At 35.7% G+C, this 18,033-nt stretch overlaps 1 protein-coding gene across 1 annotated transcript; it reads right to left on the bottom strand.

The window, feature by feature from the left end:
* Positions 1-1,284: 1,284 nt before the first annotated feature.
* LOC125840053 (serine/threonine-protein kinase sid1) lies at positions 1,285-17,222 on the bottom strand. Its single transcript, XM_049519042.1, has 21 exons — positions 17,022-17,222; positions 16,413-16,668; positions 13,610-13,666; positions 12,522-12,549; positions 12,307-12,429; positions 10,599-10,710; positions 10,173-10,210; positions 10,009-10,062; positions 9,723-9,791; positions 9,392-9,508; positions 9,139-9,207; positions 6,842-6,921; positions 6,187-6,315; positions 5,839-6,109; positions 5,094-5,198; positions 4,829-4,996; positions 4,203-4,330; positions 3,975-4,113; positions 2,265-2,389; positions 1,994-2,167; positions 1,285-1,641 (listed from the first exon to the last, which is right to left on the bottom strand). The coding sequence occupies exons 2-21, from the start codon at positions 16,505-16,507 to the stop codon at positions 1,605-1,607; spliced, it is 2,118 nt and encodes a 705-aa protein (XP_049374999.1). The 5' UTR covers positions 16,508-16,668; positions 17,022-17,222; the 3' UTR covers positions 1,285-1,604.
* Positions 17,223-18,033: the final 811 nt, after the last annotated feature.

The following is an 18,033-nucleotide window of genomic DNA, read 5'->3' as shown; positions in this document are numbered from 1 at the left end:
AAGAGAAAATAGGTAGTAGACTTTATTTAATAACTCAAAAATTGTTGTTATTTTTTAAGGTTCTGATCATACAAAATATATTAACATATTAATGATCGTTGTAAAATATTAGATTGAAACGATTATGAGTGCATAGTGGTGATCAGTGGCGAATTTACAGCCAAAAAATAGGGCACTCGCACCCGTGGTCTCTTCGTAAAATTAGATATTTTATATGTATATTTTTTAAAAATTTGTATAATATTATATTCTTGCACCCGTACTACAAGAAGTCTAAATGATCCACATGGTTATATGTTGAGCTTTTGACCTTGAGGATTAAGGATCAATTCTCACTTCAATACATTTTACTTGGTGCACCCATGTTCGAAAAATCCTAGATTCGCCTCTGGTGGTGATGTTATTGTTCAAGTATATATGCAGTTGTAGTAAAAGAGCCATTGTGAGGATACATCCTGCCACATGAATTTATGTATTCAAATCATTTGAATGATAATTCATCTGTAGTTGTACCATGAAGCATCAATTTCAATTTAGCCCTTTTTCAAAACAAAAAAAAATGATAGCTTTCTGAATAAGTTTATTTTCAACTTTTTTACAATTAACGAAAAATATTTCTATAATCATACACATACATTGATCCTTTTACACGCTACCCTATCCACATCGACAATAACTTTATCAGAAATGAGGGTATGGCTAATTTTTATCGCGAGCTAATTTCACCACTTTTCATTAGAAAAATAATTACTATCGTCAGCTGGTGCTTTGGAGTTTGGAGTTTGGAGTTTGCCCCGAGCACTTTCATCAAATGATGGGTTGAGTCGTTCTCATCTCAAGTGTGTGCCCCAGTTCGGCCTAGCTGAACAAGAAGAGAGAATGCATGAAGTAACAATCCAATTAATCAAAGAACTTTTAATTAACATACAGGTTGAAAACCTTGCCTAACCTCTCACCACAATAGTGAAACCACTTTTTTTTATTAAAAAAAAAAAGAAAAACAGAACTCATCCAAGGGTGTGTAATTGGTGGACAATTACTCAGGTTCGAATTCTTTTCTTCCCATCTATCCATTTGGTGGACAGTTACACAATACTGCACTGGGTGGGAAGTTGCAGGTACCCGAAACTAGTTGATTTCGGTATGCCCAAGTTGGCCCGTGCACTACGATTATACAAAAGAAAAGAAAGACAAGCGACAAGGATGAATAGAGAAAGTGAAATGTTATTTACTATAGGTACCAAAGAGGAAGTAAAAATCAACAAGTTAACTAACAATATGTCAAAGTGTCCTTTACAACATCTTCAGGAAGTTGCAACACCGAGGTTAGCACTAAAAACATAAAAAGCTTGTTACTATTACATCGAGCAATAAAAACGCCCAATCAAAGGATAAATTCTAACAGAAAATAGAGCTTTTAAATTACAATTTGCAAAGCAAAAGCAGAAAGAAAAATCTTCAATTAGGAAAACCCCCAAAAAAATTGAATCAGAGGACGAAATTACAGATGTCCTCAAAATGATATGTACACATAATCAAAATAATTCAGGAACAAACAACATTGGAGAAGGCAAAATTTTGAAGCAATAATCTAACCTCAATGTTTAGGAATTTTGATCTCGAGAAGCATGCCCTTGCCATCTGCAATTGAAAGGTCGAACTTGTTTAGGAAGACATGCGTAGCAAATGCTTCAACCTTAGTTAGGTAGATGCATGTCGTAATATGCATTTCATATTTCTAGATATATAAAGCATAATAATTTTCCATCCAATACTGTGACATCACTTAATGAATAGTCTCGGATTAGACAAAAGAGGCTCAAAATAATCGTGAAACGGAGGAAAAATAGATGTAAATTCTTATATCCAGTCTCTCATCTCGGCTCTCTCGCAATTTAAAAATAGGCATGTTTTGATGAGGAATTTATTTGGTGCCTCGCTAATTTTTTCACAGCATTACAAGAACTTAATATTTGATGACATTTAGACAAACCTTGAAAGCAAGAACCTCGCCAGTGGACTCAAATTGGCATTTGAATTAAGCTCTTTACTCTGCTGCTTTTTTTTGCTATCAGACTCGGTACTTGTACTCTCTGTTTCAATCTTTCCCTTTGAAAAGATGCGACCAGCCAGGTCTTGCAGATCTTTCAAAGACGGATCCTTTGCACTGCAATGGGATTCAACTCTCTTGAGACAAGCTATTATTAACAAATACATTCAAGTTATATTTCAAGGGTAGCATATAGTGTGGAATAACTAATAACCTTGCTAGTCGCTGAAGCAACCTAGTCATGAACAGATCGCAAGAACCAGCCTTCATGCGCTCCATATCCATAAAGGAGCTGACCATCGCCTGCATGAGTGAACCATCTGTCTCACTGGTAGCAGCCTACACACCAAGATAAATGAAGAGAAGGTGAGAAAATTATCAGAAGAGCAATTATGTGCTAGGCTTTTGACTTTTGAGCCTGATAGAAGTAAAATAAAGGGCAGCCTGGTGCACAAAGCATCCCACATTCATGCAGGGTCCGGAGAAGGGCCACACCCTTGAGGTGTGATGTAGACAGCCTACCCTAATGCAAGCATTAGTGGTTGCTTCCACATCTGGTAGAAGATCGGCTGCCTTCACGTTGGGCGAAAAGCCAACAGTCACTTATGTGTTTCTTGAAAGATAAAACGATTCAGGTCAAATCTATTAGGTTCACTCTCATTTTTTCGATCACAAGATATCTCAGATCACATCAGACCATACCACACTATTTCAATGACAATTCAGATAAAAAGTAAGGGAAAAAGGACAAATATACCCCCCAACTATCGTAAATGGTATGCAAATACTTTCCGTCATACTTTTGGGACATTGGTGCCCCTGCCGTCCAAAAACTAGAGCATAGCTGCCCTTCACTCTAACGGAAGACTAAATAAGGACACGTGGTGCAATCTTATCCGTCGATCCGATATTTAACAAATGTCGGGTCGGTGGATAAGATTATGACACGTGTATGTCTGTTAGTATAAAGGGTATATATGCTCTAGTTTTTGGACGGCAGGGGCACCAATGTCCCAAAAGTATGACGGAGGGTATCCGCATACCATTTACGATAGTTTGGGGGTATATTTGTCCTTTTTCCCAAAGAGTAATAATATGAAAGCTTGTTCATCTTAGTATGCAATCAACAATACATAGGTTTTTCCTAATTTCAGCTTAAGAAATTTAGATTTTTCTGGCAATAATAGTTCTTTGCAGAAATTTTCTGAATTACTGCAGTTAAAAAAAAATCTGCCAAATAGCCGATTTTAAGTCCTTTTATGAGTCTAGATACGATAATCCCTTTCTTATCCTAGTCTAGCCAAGAGTTTTTTTAATCAATATCTTAGTCTAGATAGTCTGATTTTATACAAGTACAAGTATTTGGTTCCAAATTCATCAATGAATACTTTCTTGTAAAGATGAGTTCATTTAAGTCTACCAGTGCCATTGTAGTGCGCTCAATTATAAACATATCAGCAATTACAGATGTCCTATTATCGTTACACTCTCTTTGGATTGTTAATGCAATTCTAAACCTAGTAGTGATGCCTACGCCACCTAGGAATTGATTTTTATGGTTAGTTGAACTTTTGATTTTTGCCACCATTTTCCAGCCTTATTTTCTCATCTTTCTTCAGCTCTTTTCATACTAATACAACTCAATGGCATTATTCTATTAAAAACCCTTTTACCCCAAAAAATTTTGAACCCTTTCCGTTTCAAATATGCGCTGTTTGAAGCCCCAGAAAGTGCTCGAAATCAGGCCTACAACAAAGGTTTGTGATGGAAAAAGGACCAGCAGCACATACTCTAGTATGCATACAGATAAGAATGTATCACAATCTAAACAAGCATAGCTCAACAGACCTCAACTTCATCTAGAATGACTCCCATAAAACATCACCCATAAAAGATCTAAGGTAACTTAAAGCTCATGCCGTACCTCTTTTAATGAAGGAATAAGGAGAACAGATAAGGTGGCAGATGAAGGTGCAGGATATGTTCTCGCACCATCTTCTTCATCACTTGTATGGCGTGATCTTGAAAACGCCTTCTGCGCATCAAGATAATCACGCGAGTGCCTGGAAAAATTATGGTGCTTCAGAGAAGAAATGGTGAAACTAGGATAAACCAACTTCAGACCATCTTTCAGCTTCGAAAACTTATGTACCTAGAAGAATCAGAGCTCATTGTAGATTGTTCTGTTTTATTTTCTAGCCCATCACGTTGCACCTTGCCCAATTTTGATCTGTCTCTAACATTTCCCTTCTTCAGTCCTGCTAGCATGGCCGCCTTGGCCTAAAAAAGTTCACATCTAATAAGCCTTATGCAACAAACCACGGAAAGATGTCATATTGGAGGGACTTTAACATAATTAGATTAATAAATCAGAACTAACGAGTGGAAAAAATATGCAAGTTTGTTAAATGTAAGAAGAAATCCCAACCTAATGATAAACCATTGCTAGAATGAGGCTTTATACATGATCCTTTCTTGATAAAAGTTCTACACATTTTCCGTCTTTATTATCCTTGTGGCCATCCCTATACCTAGTTCAAAGTCTAGTAGTACAAAATCAACCCACAAATTTCAACATACTTTAGAGCCGAGGGTCTATCTGAAACAACCACTCTACCTACCAAGGTAGGGGCAAGGTCCGTGTACACACTACCCCCCCCTAACCACACTTGTGGGATTACACTTGGTATGTTGTTGTTGGATTTTAGCATTCTTTAATTAAGACAAATTTTCCATAAATGGAAACCAGCTTGAATTAAGAATTCTGAAGTGAGATACCTCTGCAAGGTTTGCTGAGCTGTCTTCAAGTGATGCACTTGAAGATCTCTCTTGAATTCCTAACCTAGATTTTGGCGTTCGAGGAGAATCTGGGTCATCATGACGTCCACGATAAACTACAGTGCCGCTGGAAGAAGCATCCTCAAAAGAAGCAAGTGTGCTACTGGACTGCAAAGTGAATTGACACCAGTAGTCAATGGCAAATACGCCAAAAAGATTTTGGCAGATGAGTGTAAAGAAATTTTGGTAGAAAAGCTGACAATACCAGGGAACTCTGGTCACTGAATAGAGAAGTGGATTGGATTCCTCTAGGAGATCCTCTTGGAGATCTCACAACCACAGTTCCAGTACCACTCACCGACAACTCCTCCTGTAAATTGAAGATTAGAACAGTGTCGCAAGAAGAAACTAGCAGAAAAAAAATATGCAAAGAGCAATGTTGAACAGTTTATGTCAATACTTCTGATTCTTAAAATATCAAGATCAAACATGCTAGACTGCCAACAATAAAGCTCAAACATGCTAGAATGCCAACAATAGAGCTCTTTACTTTCCTTTTTTATTTTTATATTGCTTTTTTGGGAGATTTGTAAGGTTAAGTAGAGATTTCTCTTAGCCACAGGAAGAATTTGCACAAGCTTGATACATTTGACGTAGCTATTTCATTGGATAATAGTGCAGTGCACTAGAACTTGTTGAAGATGACAGGATTCATCCACCTTTTATTTCAAGTGTGTCCCAATATTTTAGTGCATGAAGAGCACTGTAAAACCACCTAAATAAGGTCATCCTGACAGGAAAAGCCTAACATGCTGCCACATTGCAGAATCAATTACTGTATTTTCGGATGTCTTGAGTACACATACGTTCTCCTGCAACTTGGATCTGTAATCAAATTTTCTCCTTCGTACAAGCTTCTAAATTTCAGGAAAGGATATGAAGTAGGTAGACACAGATGTAAGTATGCACATTCATATAGAAAAATACACTTATAGAGAACAAAGCAATACATCTTCAAGAGAATAATCTCCTTTATCGATGTTTGCATCTCCGCCATCTTTTTGGTTGAAACCCTCTGATGAAGTATAATGGACAGTTCCAGAAGCAGAGGACCAATTGCTACCACTGTCCAGATTTTTTCTTGAAGCAGGTTGATTCAATGGAACTTCTGGTTTCCTATCTCTAACCTGCGGCGGTTTCACACTTCGGACAGTTCCAGTACTAGATGATCCTCCAATGCTGAAGTCCCATCCAGCAGTTTTTAGGGTTTTCCCCTGGCCACTGTAAAGGTAAAACTCAGCCAAGAATCACCACAGATAACAGTAAAGCTCACTAAGAGGTTTCAGTGTTTCACTAACCTGACTTTAACAGTGTCTTCAGTACCCACATCTCTTGTCACCTTAACGGTGCCCGATGCTTCCCCTACAGGTTTCTGTCCATTCCTAGGAGAATCCATATCATCCTTTATTTGAAACTTGGGGCGCTCCCTGCAAGAAACACATGTAATTTTTTATTGGGAAAATATACATTGGTTGACCCTGTATCATTAAGCAAACAATCCTTAAATTCTACCCACTAACTAGTCAAAAAAAGGTATCCCTTTATATCATTTACTCCCTTCTTTTTTTACAGGTCATATTAGTTTCTCCTTTTTATCCCAAAATTTTATGCATTTGATTTGGAACAATTGCTGAGAAAGAAAATTTGAACAATGAATATTTTAATGCTAACGAAGGGAAAGATGCAGGTCGGACCTTTCTGCTTTTCTGGTCTTAAAGTCGTCTTGTGAAATATTAAAGTGGGGCTCGATTAATTTTGTTCGCATGAGATAAAACTTACCACCTTAGAAGTAGATATTATTTTGGGAAAGTGGAAATATATCTATTTAATGGAGTATTACAGAATCAAATGATACCGAGTATAGCAACACACAAAGCCTTGAACTCCTTTTACCAAAGCAAACCATGCAAAGAATAGGTGTAGGTGCACAAAATGTCAGGAAGTGGGATGCACCTGATTCTCTCCAACAGTCTAGGGCTTTTTCTTGCATTCCTTATAAAACGGTGCTTCAGCAGTTCCTTTGCACTTGGCCTCTAGGATCAATAGAAAGTATAGAATAAGAGAAACAAACCTAATCATAACAAAGACATATATCATCCAACACAAAATAAGAGTTTGATAACTTTAATCAGGAAAACCGTCGCATAGATTTTTTTTCCTGATAAATTCAGTGTTCGCAGAGATACAAGACGAATAAAAAGGCTTAGGTTAAAATGTGTAGATCATTCATACAGCATTATGCTTCTACTAGCGAAGATCCATAGTGTCTTAAATTGGCTTACACTAGAGCCCAAATTTTGAGGTTCTTGTAGTAATTACCAATTGTAAAATGTCCAAACACCAAGACTAATGATTATAAACCCATAGGTCATACACAAACAGTTTCCTTCTTAGACCCTTAGAATGAAGTGACTCATAGGAATGTATCAAGTGAATTGGTAATATTATCTACATATCTAAGGATATATAGGCACCTATATTAGATGTACCATCACGAACACATCTTGAAGTGCTTTAACATTTGGGCAATGGCTCGCTCTCCAAATAAAGCACTAACAAAGGAGGATAAATTATTTAGCACAGCAAACTACCGCTGTCAGCAAGTAGTCCTAGGTTATCCACACCACTTTTTCAGCTTATTCCCAATGTCACACTTTTGTATATAATACAGATTGGAAATGTCTTGGAGAGATTGGAGTAGGATGGCCTATCAAGCTACTTAATGCTATAATAAGAAGTGGCAAGATACCCAACAAATGAGGAAGAGTACCCTAATTCCAATATATGTGGACACAGTAGATATTTCAAGTCGTGCGAACTACCATGGCATTCAACTTATGACCCGTCAGATGAAACTTTAGGAAAGAGTGATAGACTTGGGGACACTACACGAGTAACCGAGAAGCAGTCTGGATTATAACAGGTAATTCTATAACGTGCTACATTCTTTGGTAAGAGACAGATAGAAATTTATTGCGAGATGAAAAACGATCTATATGATTTTGTGGTGTTAATTGACCTAGATAAAGCATATCATAGAGCACAGGCAAATCCTTCGAAGGGTATTGGAGAAGAAAGAAATTCATATTAAATATATTGATGTTATAAAGGATACGTACGGAGTCGTCACTGTGAGAATAGTAGGAGATACAATGAAGTTTTCATAACCGTGACTCCGTGAGTGCACACTAGGGATCGGCATCAAGCTCGTACTTGGTTACCCTAATAATGGATGAGCTAATTAACACAAACCGACATTGAGGTCCTATGGTGTTACTATCTACCAAAGATATTGTGCTAAATTGCCAAAACCAGGGTGTCAACCAGAATCTTGAACTGCGGAGAAGAACTCTCAAGAGTAAAATGTTTTAGGATATGAACAAGTAAGACTAAATATGCGCACTACAAATTTAAACAACATAAGAGCAATGTTGAGGTGAGATTAAATGGGATTCTAATGCCTAAATGCAAAAAGTTCATATATCTATGCTCAACTTTCCAAGAGAATGGTATGATAGATGAAGATGCTACACAAAAAAACAAAACAAGATGGTTGAAATGAAGAGTGAAGGAGTTTAAAAAGAATGAGGTAGACATAAAACCACATAGAAGAATGTTGTCTCAGTCCTCTCGGAATATCTACAATTTCCGGAAACCATGAAGGCTCAGGGAAAAATAGGGCACAATAGAAGAAAAAGATCTATAAAGGTGATACAAATTAGTAAGGAACTTGTCATATGTTATGTTATCTAGAAGCCTTTTAGTCATGTTAGAGATTTATATCCAAATAAAAATGTAGAGTTTACTAATCAGGTGATATCTGTAGATAACCATATTAATGTTATTTACATAGGTTCCCTAATTTTGGCATATGGCTCGTAATGCGGGAGTCTTTCCCACGTTACTAAAATTATTTACCTAAACTATAGAGAACTTCTAGAACTTTTTATTATTATTTTATATAATATGGGTCTAGATGAACTTGGATTGAGTGACACAATCAATGAAGATCCATAGCTCTCGACCAATGTGTAATTGTTGTATACTGAAAGCCCTGGTTGTTCAAAAGCGCCTACTCCTTTTGGACCAACTTCTACTTAAAAGAATAGAACTCCAACGCTTTTCTTTGCATGGATGGAGAAACACTTATAGGCACATGGAAGTATGATAATAGTCAGGCACAAAACAGAAACAAAGACGTTGAGAGAGAAAAAAACAAGGGGATTGACAGCACAAAATGTGGAACCTACCTCAGCAGGGCTCTTCTTCAAACACAGGGACACGATTTCTTTGAGAGGACGAGAAAAGTGTTCCTCTAGCTGCACAATAACAGAAAAGACAGTAAACACTACCTCTTAAAGAACAAAAGAGTATCACGAAATTCTAATATTTCAGTTTTTTAAAAATAATTGAGTATCACAAAAAAAGAAGAGACTTGTAAATCAAAGGTGGATAAACAAAATAATCGAAAAATCTAAAATATTGAACTGGCAAAAGTATAACCTGGGGAGGATTTTCTCGAGGTATGATAAAAAGTACTCTCATGGGGTGCAAATCAGCAAGTGGGGGTTCCCCTTTGGCCATCTCAATTGCAGTTATACCAAGTGACCAAATATCAGCCTGTACAGAAGAAAAAGCTCTTAGTAGTTGGCCCAAACCTTAAGCAAGAGTATACAAAGAAAAACTAATACAGGAGTTTCAACAAGAATCATTTCTATCAGCAATTGAAGGGATTAAGATTAAGAGCTACACACGGAGGAACCGGAAGAAGGAAGAAAGGAACAATTAGATGAAGGGAAATGGACTCCATATATTTCTGCAGTTCAAGAGATACCTTCTCATTGTATCCGTCTGAGTTCTGAATTACTTCAGGTGCCATCCAGAATGGTGTTCCTACAAATGTCTGCAAACATTAATTACATTAGCATAACTTGACTGACTTGATCTTACTTCTAACCGACAATATCCAATGCAACTTCCAGCAAACATATGGCATGTAACCCAACGACCTCTATAACTACTAAACAAGAAATGATACTGCACTCAGTAATGTAATTGAGCAAAAAAGTTAAAAGTCTGCTTGTCAAAAAAACAAATTCCGCAAATATAGCAAATTGTACCTTTCTCCTAGAGATTGTCCTTGTCAGCTGTGCAGAAACGCCAAAATCTGCTACCTGTGGAAGAGCAGATCAGAAAACAAGAAACACACCGACATGATAGTAACCAATAGTTACCTTCCTCTCAGATATAATTTGAAACATAATAAAGGATCATGTTAATATACCTTCACATCACCATTTTCTGACAGCAAGATATTAGCCGCTGCAAAAACATCGATAGACCTATGTCATTTCCACAATTGAAAAGGGGGTAGTGGGCCTCAAACTGAAAAATAAGTTGTTAGCAACTAAGAGAAGAAACAGTTAGCATATTGAGACAACTTCCAATCCGAGGAATAATATAATTTATAAAAACAGATCTCAACTGCTGCAGTTTAACAGCAAGAAGCATCTAAATTCCAAAATGTGGTATCCTCAAGGCAAAAACTGATTATCAAGTTTGGCCCGCCCATTGATACAAAATCTAAAGCTCTGGCCAACATTTTAGCAAATAAAACTGAAGATAAAAAAGTAATAGAAATGGCACATGGATAATACCAATGTAGATATCTCCAGGCTATCAATATTAAGCTACAAAGAGAACAATGAACCTTTGATATCGCGATGAATTTTTCCTTCGGAGTGGAGGTATTCAATAGCATGAAGCAAATCACGTAAAATGGATGCAATAGACATTTCATCCAATGGCTGATTTGGTTGAATCTGCAGAAACAATATCTTGGTAAGTATACAGAGAAGAGTTCATTGAATACATGACTCACATCTTGCTTCTGGTGGACCAATGTGTCTTCGTGAAACAAAACTAACACACCTATAATTTTTCCTTCATCAAAAATATATTTTTTTTTTAAAATGCACATGTATAATACGTGGTCTGGAATGTAATATTGTGGCAGGAGGTGCTGAACACCAACAGATATGTCAGCCTAAATAACAAAAAAAAAGATAATTGCACTTTGCTGTACCAATACTATGAAATGCTTAGGTCTTGGTGCAAGGTACCTTGATTGAAGAAGCTTTGGGGAGAGCGGAACACAATAGTGTTTGGAGTAATCAAAATTTCCAGATTCAGAGTATTTTGCAAGCTTTTATCCATTTATGCAGCACTAACCATCTTTGCTCTTGTATATATAATTAAATGAACTTGGCCGGGAATGTAGTCATATCTGGATATTCTCAGTACTCATGGCATATAGGCTCTTCCTCGTTGGAAAAGCAATTATTATCGCCAAAACCCCAACCAAAAAAAAAGGTATGCAGAACAGGTATAGGCAACAAAGTTGAGTGGTTGACATGTGATTATATTCCCTTTAGGTTTAGCAATTCAAATAGTAAAAGTAACACAACCCATAGGAGGTATAAGTTTTTAATCAAAATAGCATTGGCAGTGGAGTATGATAGACTAACTCAACAAATTTGGCTAAGGAAGGTTTTAAAAGTCAAGCTCTAAGTTTGACAATGGTCCAGCTGATCCCTGAAACAAGAAATGTTTAGCATTGTGCAGCCAAAGCTTGGTAAGATCTAGTGATAGCTAAGGGCCATACAGTGAGTTGAGATGGATGTTATACTACGGTACAAAGGCATTCACTTTCTTCAATATTAAATAAGTTCCACATTTGAATTGTCAATATATTTTTTAGGTCTAGAGGCCATTATTCTATCCCTCAACAACAACAGTCAATTATATAAGTCCCAAATTTGGTAACTGCACCTACAATTCATTTTAAGTTCATCCCCACCAGTCAACGCAGGATTTGCCTTGAGTTACCAAACTTATTATTTCCTTTATAAGCTTTACCAGAGTGAAATAGATTTTCCTTCAATAAGTAGAATAAGATTTCAAAAACTTCAAATGAACGTCAGATCAAGTCAGGAAACCTCCAATGCTGACACATGCAGACAGAATGAGAGAAACCACAGAACTATCCCTTTTTTCTGGGATAAGTAATAGATAACCTTAAACTATCTCATATCATTGATTTCCTCTCACCTCAACATACCCAGCACAAAAACTAGAGCTACTCGTGTTGTATAATACATATAGGAAAGTAGAAACAACATATTACGCTGATTTGACTTCAAGATTTTGGGACCGCATTCAAAATGCTTTGCACAGAAGTCACCTAAGTAGCAGTTACACATTATATTTACACTTGTACACATAACATCTTGTATTAAAAACCCCGTCTCACAGTCAAAGTTAATCCCATTATTTTATGATGAATATTCACTCTGTATCCAGGATAATTGTTTAGCTAGGGCAGAAAGGTTGGCATTATCTTAGATGTTTCCACTTACTAAATCGGCAACTGAGCCACCAGCCATGTATTCCATTATTATCCATAGCTTAGTTTGGTGCAGGTATGACCCATAGTACTCCGTAATATAGGGAGATCGACATTGTGATAAAACTGCAATTTCCTGAAAAAAAGTCATCCAATAAAACCCTGCTCACTTAATGTTCTAATATAATCACCAATGAGTAACATAAGTCCATAAAAATGTGAACATACCTTTTGGATATCCTCAACTTCATCCTCTCTGAATGACAATGATAAGAAGGTATTTCAGATTAAACTAGAACTGTAACGAAGTTTATAACAAGGACAGAACTTAACAAGAAATATACAATGAAGCAATTTAATTGTATGAAACTTTAGTTTCATGTTCTCCACCCAGCTTAGACTGCTTTATGCAACTAGAACCATTTATACGCAACAGTTTTTTTATGAAAGGTCATACAAATGGCAAAAGTATTTCCATCGATGTCTACGCGGTGATGAATCAGAAAACCTTGAAAGTTAAGTGTGCTTCAACTACCCCAAAAATTGAGGGAATTCATGGACTTCCAGTACAATCTTTTAAACTTTTTATAAAGGCACAGTTCAAATACGAAGCAAACTAAGTAGCTTTACAGCTTTACCAGATCAAAAAATTATATGAAGTGAATTAAGAACACATAGGGACTAAATGTTAGGTTGGTCAGTCTATCCGCCACAAAGACCACTACAATTCAAGCTCTAATCAAGTAGATCAAAGTAAAGACTCTTGGAAACAACTTCCATAACAAATATATGAAAAGGAAGCTTTCGACTCATCATTCGTTTAAACTAGCTAGAGAAAAATATGTAGAGGCCTGAAGATAATCATATTAGAACAGCAAGGAGCATAAATCACTAGTTATAGTTTGCACTGATTGTGCTACCATTGAATCAATATATATATTCTCCTGTATCGATTGTACTAGAATAATCGATTTTCCAACCTACTTGGCAAAATTGACAAAAGATGATAGAGCTCATAATTTATCAACCTATTTGGAAGTTCTGCCAAGGGAATCTAGTCTCATTTCTATATCCTTGACTGATTATTCACACAATAGAAACATAACTTAAAAGTGCATGAAAATAATCTATGGCCCAGATGATATACAAAATATGCAGAACAAGGGTAAAATACAACATTGCAGCTTCCATATATGCTATCATTGTACTCTCTCTCCATGGCGAAGGAGAGTAAATGAACACTAGCTCCTGCTAAAAAACATCATGGAGAACATAACTTCAAACTCCAAGAAAAGTACTCAAGGCCATATACTCACGATTCTTCCAGATCAATAACCTTGATTGCAACTTCTTTGTTTAATTCCTTATCAAACCTGCAAATCAAGAAAATTAACATGATGATATCTCAACAACAAAATTTAATGTCAAGCTGGTGGAAATAACAAAGGAAAACTTAAAACTTTCATTGCTAGAATAGCTTTCACTTAGTCTAGACATGAGTTTCTCAGATATTAAGAAATATTTATCGCTATTATCATACTATTGTATGTCTCTTACCAAAGGACAGGCTATTACACTTATTCCCCGTTTGCATACTAAAGAAGAAGATACTGATTGAGATTAGGGACCATGCAGAACAGACTAGATTTTGCTTATCCACCTAATAAAGGATGGCCTTCAAGTTCGTTATCAAAAAGAATGGCATTCAAGTCCCACGAGCTGTTAGAGAGATTCTTACCGAAAATGGCATTTAATCTATTTATACTGGCAATAGGTTAAATGTCCCTCTTTTGGTTACAGAGAAATTAGCTTACTTCAAGAGATTATCTAGAACTCTGGTCTCACCAAGAAGACAAAATCCAGCTATTACAAAAGACGAAATAAGAAATCCAGTACTAGAATTCGTAAGTTATTTTCCCCTATAAACTTCAAATCGCAATTCCTCCATATTACAATCATCGTATATCAAAGTCCTTAATCTACTAATTTATAAAGCCTCTCTACCTTCACAAGGTAGGGGTAAGGTACGTGTTACATTGCGTATGTTGTTGTTGTGTGAATAAAATGAATTTATTTCTGCAAAATCCTATACATCATAGTAGTTGTTCATAATCACTTAATCATTCGAATGTGAGAAAGATTATCTACAGTGTTAGACACACACATGCTTACATCCCTTCCAAATCTATGGCACATCTTCTACTTTTGAACATCAAGATATTTGACACACTTCCCTTTATCAAAAAGATATTTGACACACTTCAGCGGATAATACTACTCGTACACACCAGTAAACAGTCTTAAAATTAACCATTCTGGAATATTTTCCTTCTCAAATCCACTTTAATACAAATTTAGACAAAGGATGCAAGTAGCACATACAAAATGTGCTGAGAAAATTGTCGTATGTGATGATTTGTCTATGTTCTAAGGCAAATCTAAATGTTGTTACATAGGTGCAACAACTTAAAACAATTAAAGGTGCTGAAAATGGATAAAGTATGCCTGAAAAAACAAGGAAGTTGTTTCAAAAACCTTACGATCTCTTAGAATTAATGCAGATTTATCAAAGAACAAAGCATAATGAAAATGAAGGATTCATACACGCAATATCAACTAGTTATAATTAAGGTTTAGTTGTTATCATTAAATGTAGCCTAGAGTATATTTTGTAGCGTGACTTGATCATTTGTTTTAACCCCAAACCTTTAAATATATCGCCCTTTTTTCAATTCACCTCAAATGTGCAAGTATGGTCAATAATGGACGGGTCAAATCGGACTAAGTAGAAATATGTATTATGATAAAGTCTGTCTAATATTTGTTTGGTCACTATTGAATACCAAATATGTGTTGTGTAACAATTGTCAATTGGGTTGAAATGTTCTAGATAACGCAAGAGAGAACTTATGACCTAGCAGATGGAGAGGGATTTGAACCTCCGGCTATCCAAGTTAACATAAAAGACACATTTATAAGTTTTTCCCTGCCTCACTAGGGGCTAGGGCACACCGAGTCCCAAAAGCAAATATCATATCTTGACGCGTGTACCGTCCTGGTATCCCTCAGAAGATTAATTGCATAATGGCTTGTGTAAAGGAACTGAGAGATGTCACACTCTTTAGTATTCCTGCTATCCTGGCGGGAAGGAAGAGAACATTACGAATTGCCCTATTTGAGATAGTTTCCTTCTATTGGTTCTTTTTTTGCTGGAGAATCATTTTTTTAAGTACTTTTAGTTTAGAATTCAAGTAACAAGTGAAGAAACAATTTATTGCTTTATACTTTTTAGATTTTAAGTTGTTTATACTGGTACTGTAAAAGAAAAATTTTATACCAGGTTATCCAGTTACAACTTGCACATGACTATACATGGTAAGTATTAGTCGGTATATTAAAAAACAAAGTAAGTGAAATGCTACTACGTATTAATTTACACTAATTGTGATACAGTCAAGTATACTACTTACATCCATATTATTCTATCTCATTTCAGCCAAAAAAGTTTTGCTGGATTAATTTGAACCCAACATACTATGACTTGGTTACCAAAGTTAACGAACAATACCCAGTAGGAAAGATTATGGGCCAATATGGATAGAAGTTGCTCTGACACAAATCAGTGATAAAAAGACTGGTGGACTATCAATAAGCCAATTTTCCAAATACATGCCATCACTCAAGTGGGTTGGAAGGCTTTAGTCCAATACCTCCATTACTTAATTGTTACTACTAGCATTTACGACAATTTAGTCTTAAACCATTTTTTCTTTAAGAAAACACGTGTATAACATCCCATAGGTTTGTTCTTTGAGACAATGAGTGGTTAATGCTCTGTATATGGACATCAGCTCGCTTAAATTCAAAGTTTCCACGTGGAATTCCACTTGCAGATAAATTTAAAATTCGTGATCCGTTTCTATTAATAACTAAGTTTCTATTAAAAGGAAAAGTATTTAGTAGCACGAAACAGGACAGGATTGAGTGGCATGGACGTGGAAGATTCATATTATTTACCCAAACTAATTTGAAATAGATGTGTAACTGATTGATTCACAATGCCTAGTAACAAAAGCAAGATGGAAACACATTAACAAAATAAAACATTTTAATCCTTACCCTTTATAGACGTCACCAAATGAGCCTCTTCCAATGAGCTCCAGATCACTAAATCTAGATCCTGAAGCTTCAATAAGAGCAGCTGCATCAGCCATTTTTATACACAACTACCTTTTTTCCTTCACACTCTCAGTAGATGAAGTGAAGCCAGCATCCTCTAGCTTGCACTTCTCATTCAACAACTCCTCTTAGTAAATGTTTAACAAATTCATAAAATGTGGCCACTCAATCTCACTCTCTGGCACGGAAAATCAATCTGAAAAAACATTAACTACTTATATTAACCAATAATAACACAAATTTTAAGATTCACACTATAAACAATTACACACACATAAATACGCGAAATGAAGCTAAATTTGAGATCTGCAAAGCATAAAAAACAACACTGAATCCAAAATGCAGGAAACTTAAGGATAATACTTCGTTAGGTAAAGTGGAAGACGATAACAATGACAGTTCAGCAAATTCTAAATCGATAGCGAGACGGTGCCAAACTAACCATTGCAAAAACGAAAACAGCTCTTACAAGGAAGAAAAATTACAAAAAAAATACTACAAAACTACTCGGATTTTTCCTAAATTATTTTCACCGAATCGAAGACTTACCTTTTTATGAATATAAATTCAGAACGGTCGATGGATGAGTAATTTCATGAGTAAATACATAAATTAGCAGGAGAATCCATAGATCTCTGTATCCCTTTTTGAGCGAAGATTGAAGTAATTTTCTGTTTCTGATACACAGGGGATCGAGCGAGAAGAAGGAATGTTGTTCGTTTACTGTAATTCATTTATTGGAGAAAAAAATTATTTTTGCGTTGGACCGGTTTTTTGTTAACTGAACCGGGTTGTTTAGAGTCAAACCGGATTGTTCTTATTCATTACGAGTTTCGTACTAGCTGGACTCTATTTCACATCGAGAAATGAGATTTGTTGCTTCTGCGTTTTTGTTCTTTTTTTCAGTTGGCAAAATTATTTTTTTATTTTTATTTTTTCGGTATTTGATATTTGTATTGGAGCTCAAGTACAAGGAAAGAGTCTTTTTAAGGATTTTTTTCATACTCACGGCTCGAGCAACCTCATTCCCTAGACGACATCCGTTGGTGGTAGTTGATTTTAAGTAAAATTTCTAATAGTTTTAACAAATTGTTTTTGACATGGACTTCATCATTTAGTCGTACTATATATTATGTTTTCTTTTTTAATTCGTCATAAATGTACAAATTGAAAATGGAATATGGATTAGAAGTCTAAACGGATTAAGTAGAAAATGATGTGCATGTTATGAACTTAAGATAAAACTTGTTTAGTATTTGTAATATTGACTTGACTGTTTTACTTGTATTATATAATGTGTTTTCTTTTTAAGTTCACTCTAAATGTGTAAGTCAATAATAAACGAATTAAAAATCTAATAGAATTAAGTAAAAAGCATAATGTTATGGACTTAAAAGGTCAGGCATATTGCAAATTTTATATAAAGGTATATATATATATTATTTATGGACAACTCATCAAACTTTGAATAGGTCAGGCATGTTGCAAATTTTGGACCAATTTTGTAACCTCAAAAGAGAGAGGAAACCAATTGAACTTTTGAGTCCTATAGACACTTAGA

The sequence above is a fragment of the Solanum verrucosum genome, unplaced genomic scaffold, assembly GCF_900185275.1.
Source record: "Solanum verrucosum unplaced genomic scaffold, falcon-dt-bn FXZP01000277.1, whole genome shotgun sequence".
In the NCBI taxonomy this organism is placed as follows: domain Eukaryota; kingdom Viridiplantae; phylum Streptophyta; class Magnoliopsida; order Solanales; family Solanaceae; genus Solanum; species Solanum verrucosum.
Note: the sequence above shows the minus strand (reverse complement) of the source record. Positions and strands in the feature narration are given on the sequence as shown.

Coding starts and splice junctions, on each gene's coding strand:
- LOC125840053 (XM_049519042.1), bottom strand. CDS start 16,507: ATGGCTGATGCAGCTGCTCTTATTGAAGCTTCAGGATCTAGATTTAGT. Junction 12,550..13,609: donor GTTATTGATCTGGAAGAATC/GTGAGTATATGG, acceptor ATTGTCATTCAG/AGAGGATGAAGTTGAGGATA. Junction 6,110..6,186: donor GAAGACACTGTTAAAGTCAG/GTTAGTGAAACA, acceptor TTACCTTTACAG/TGGCCAGGGGAAAACCCTAA.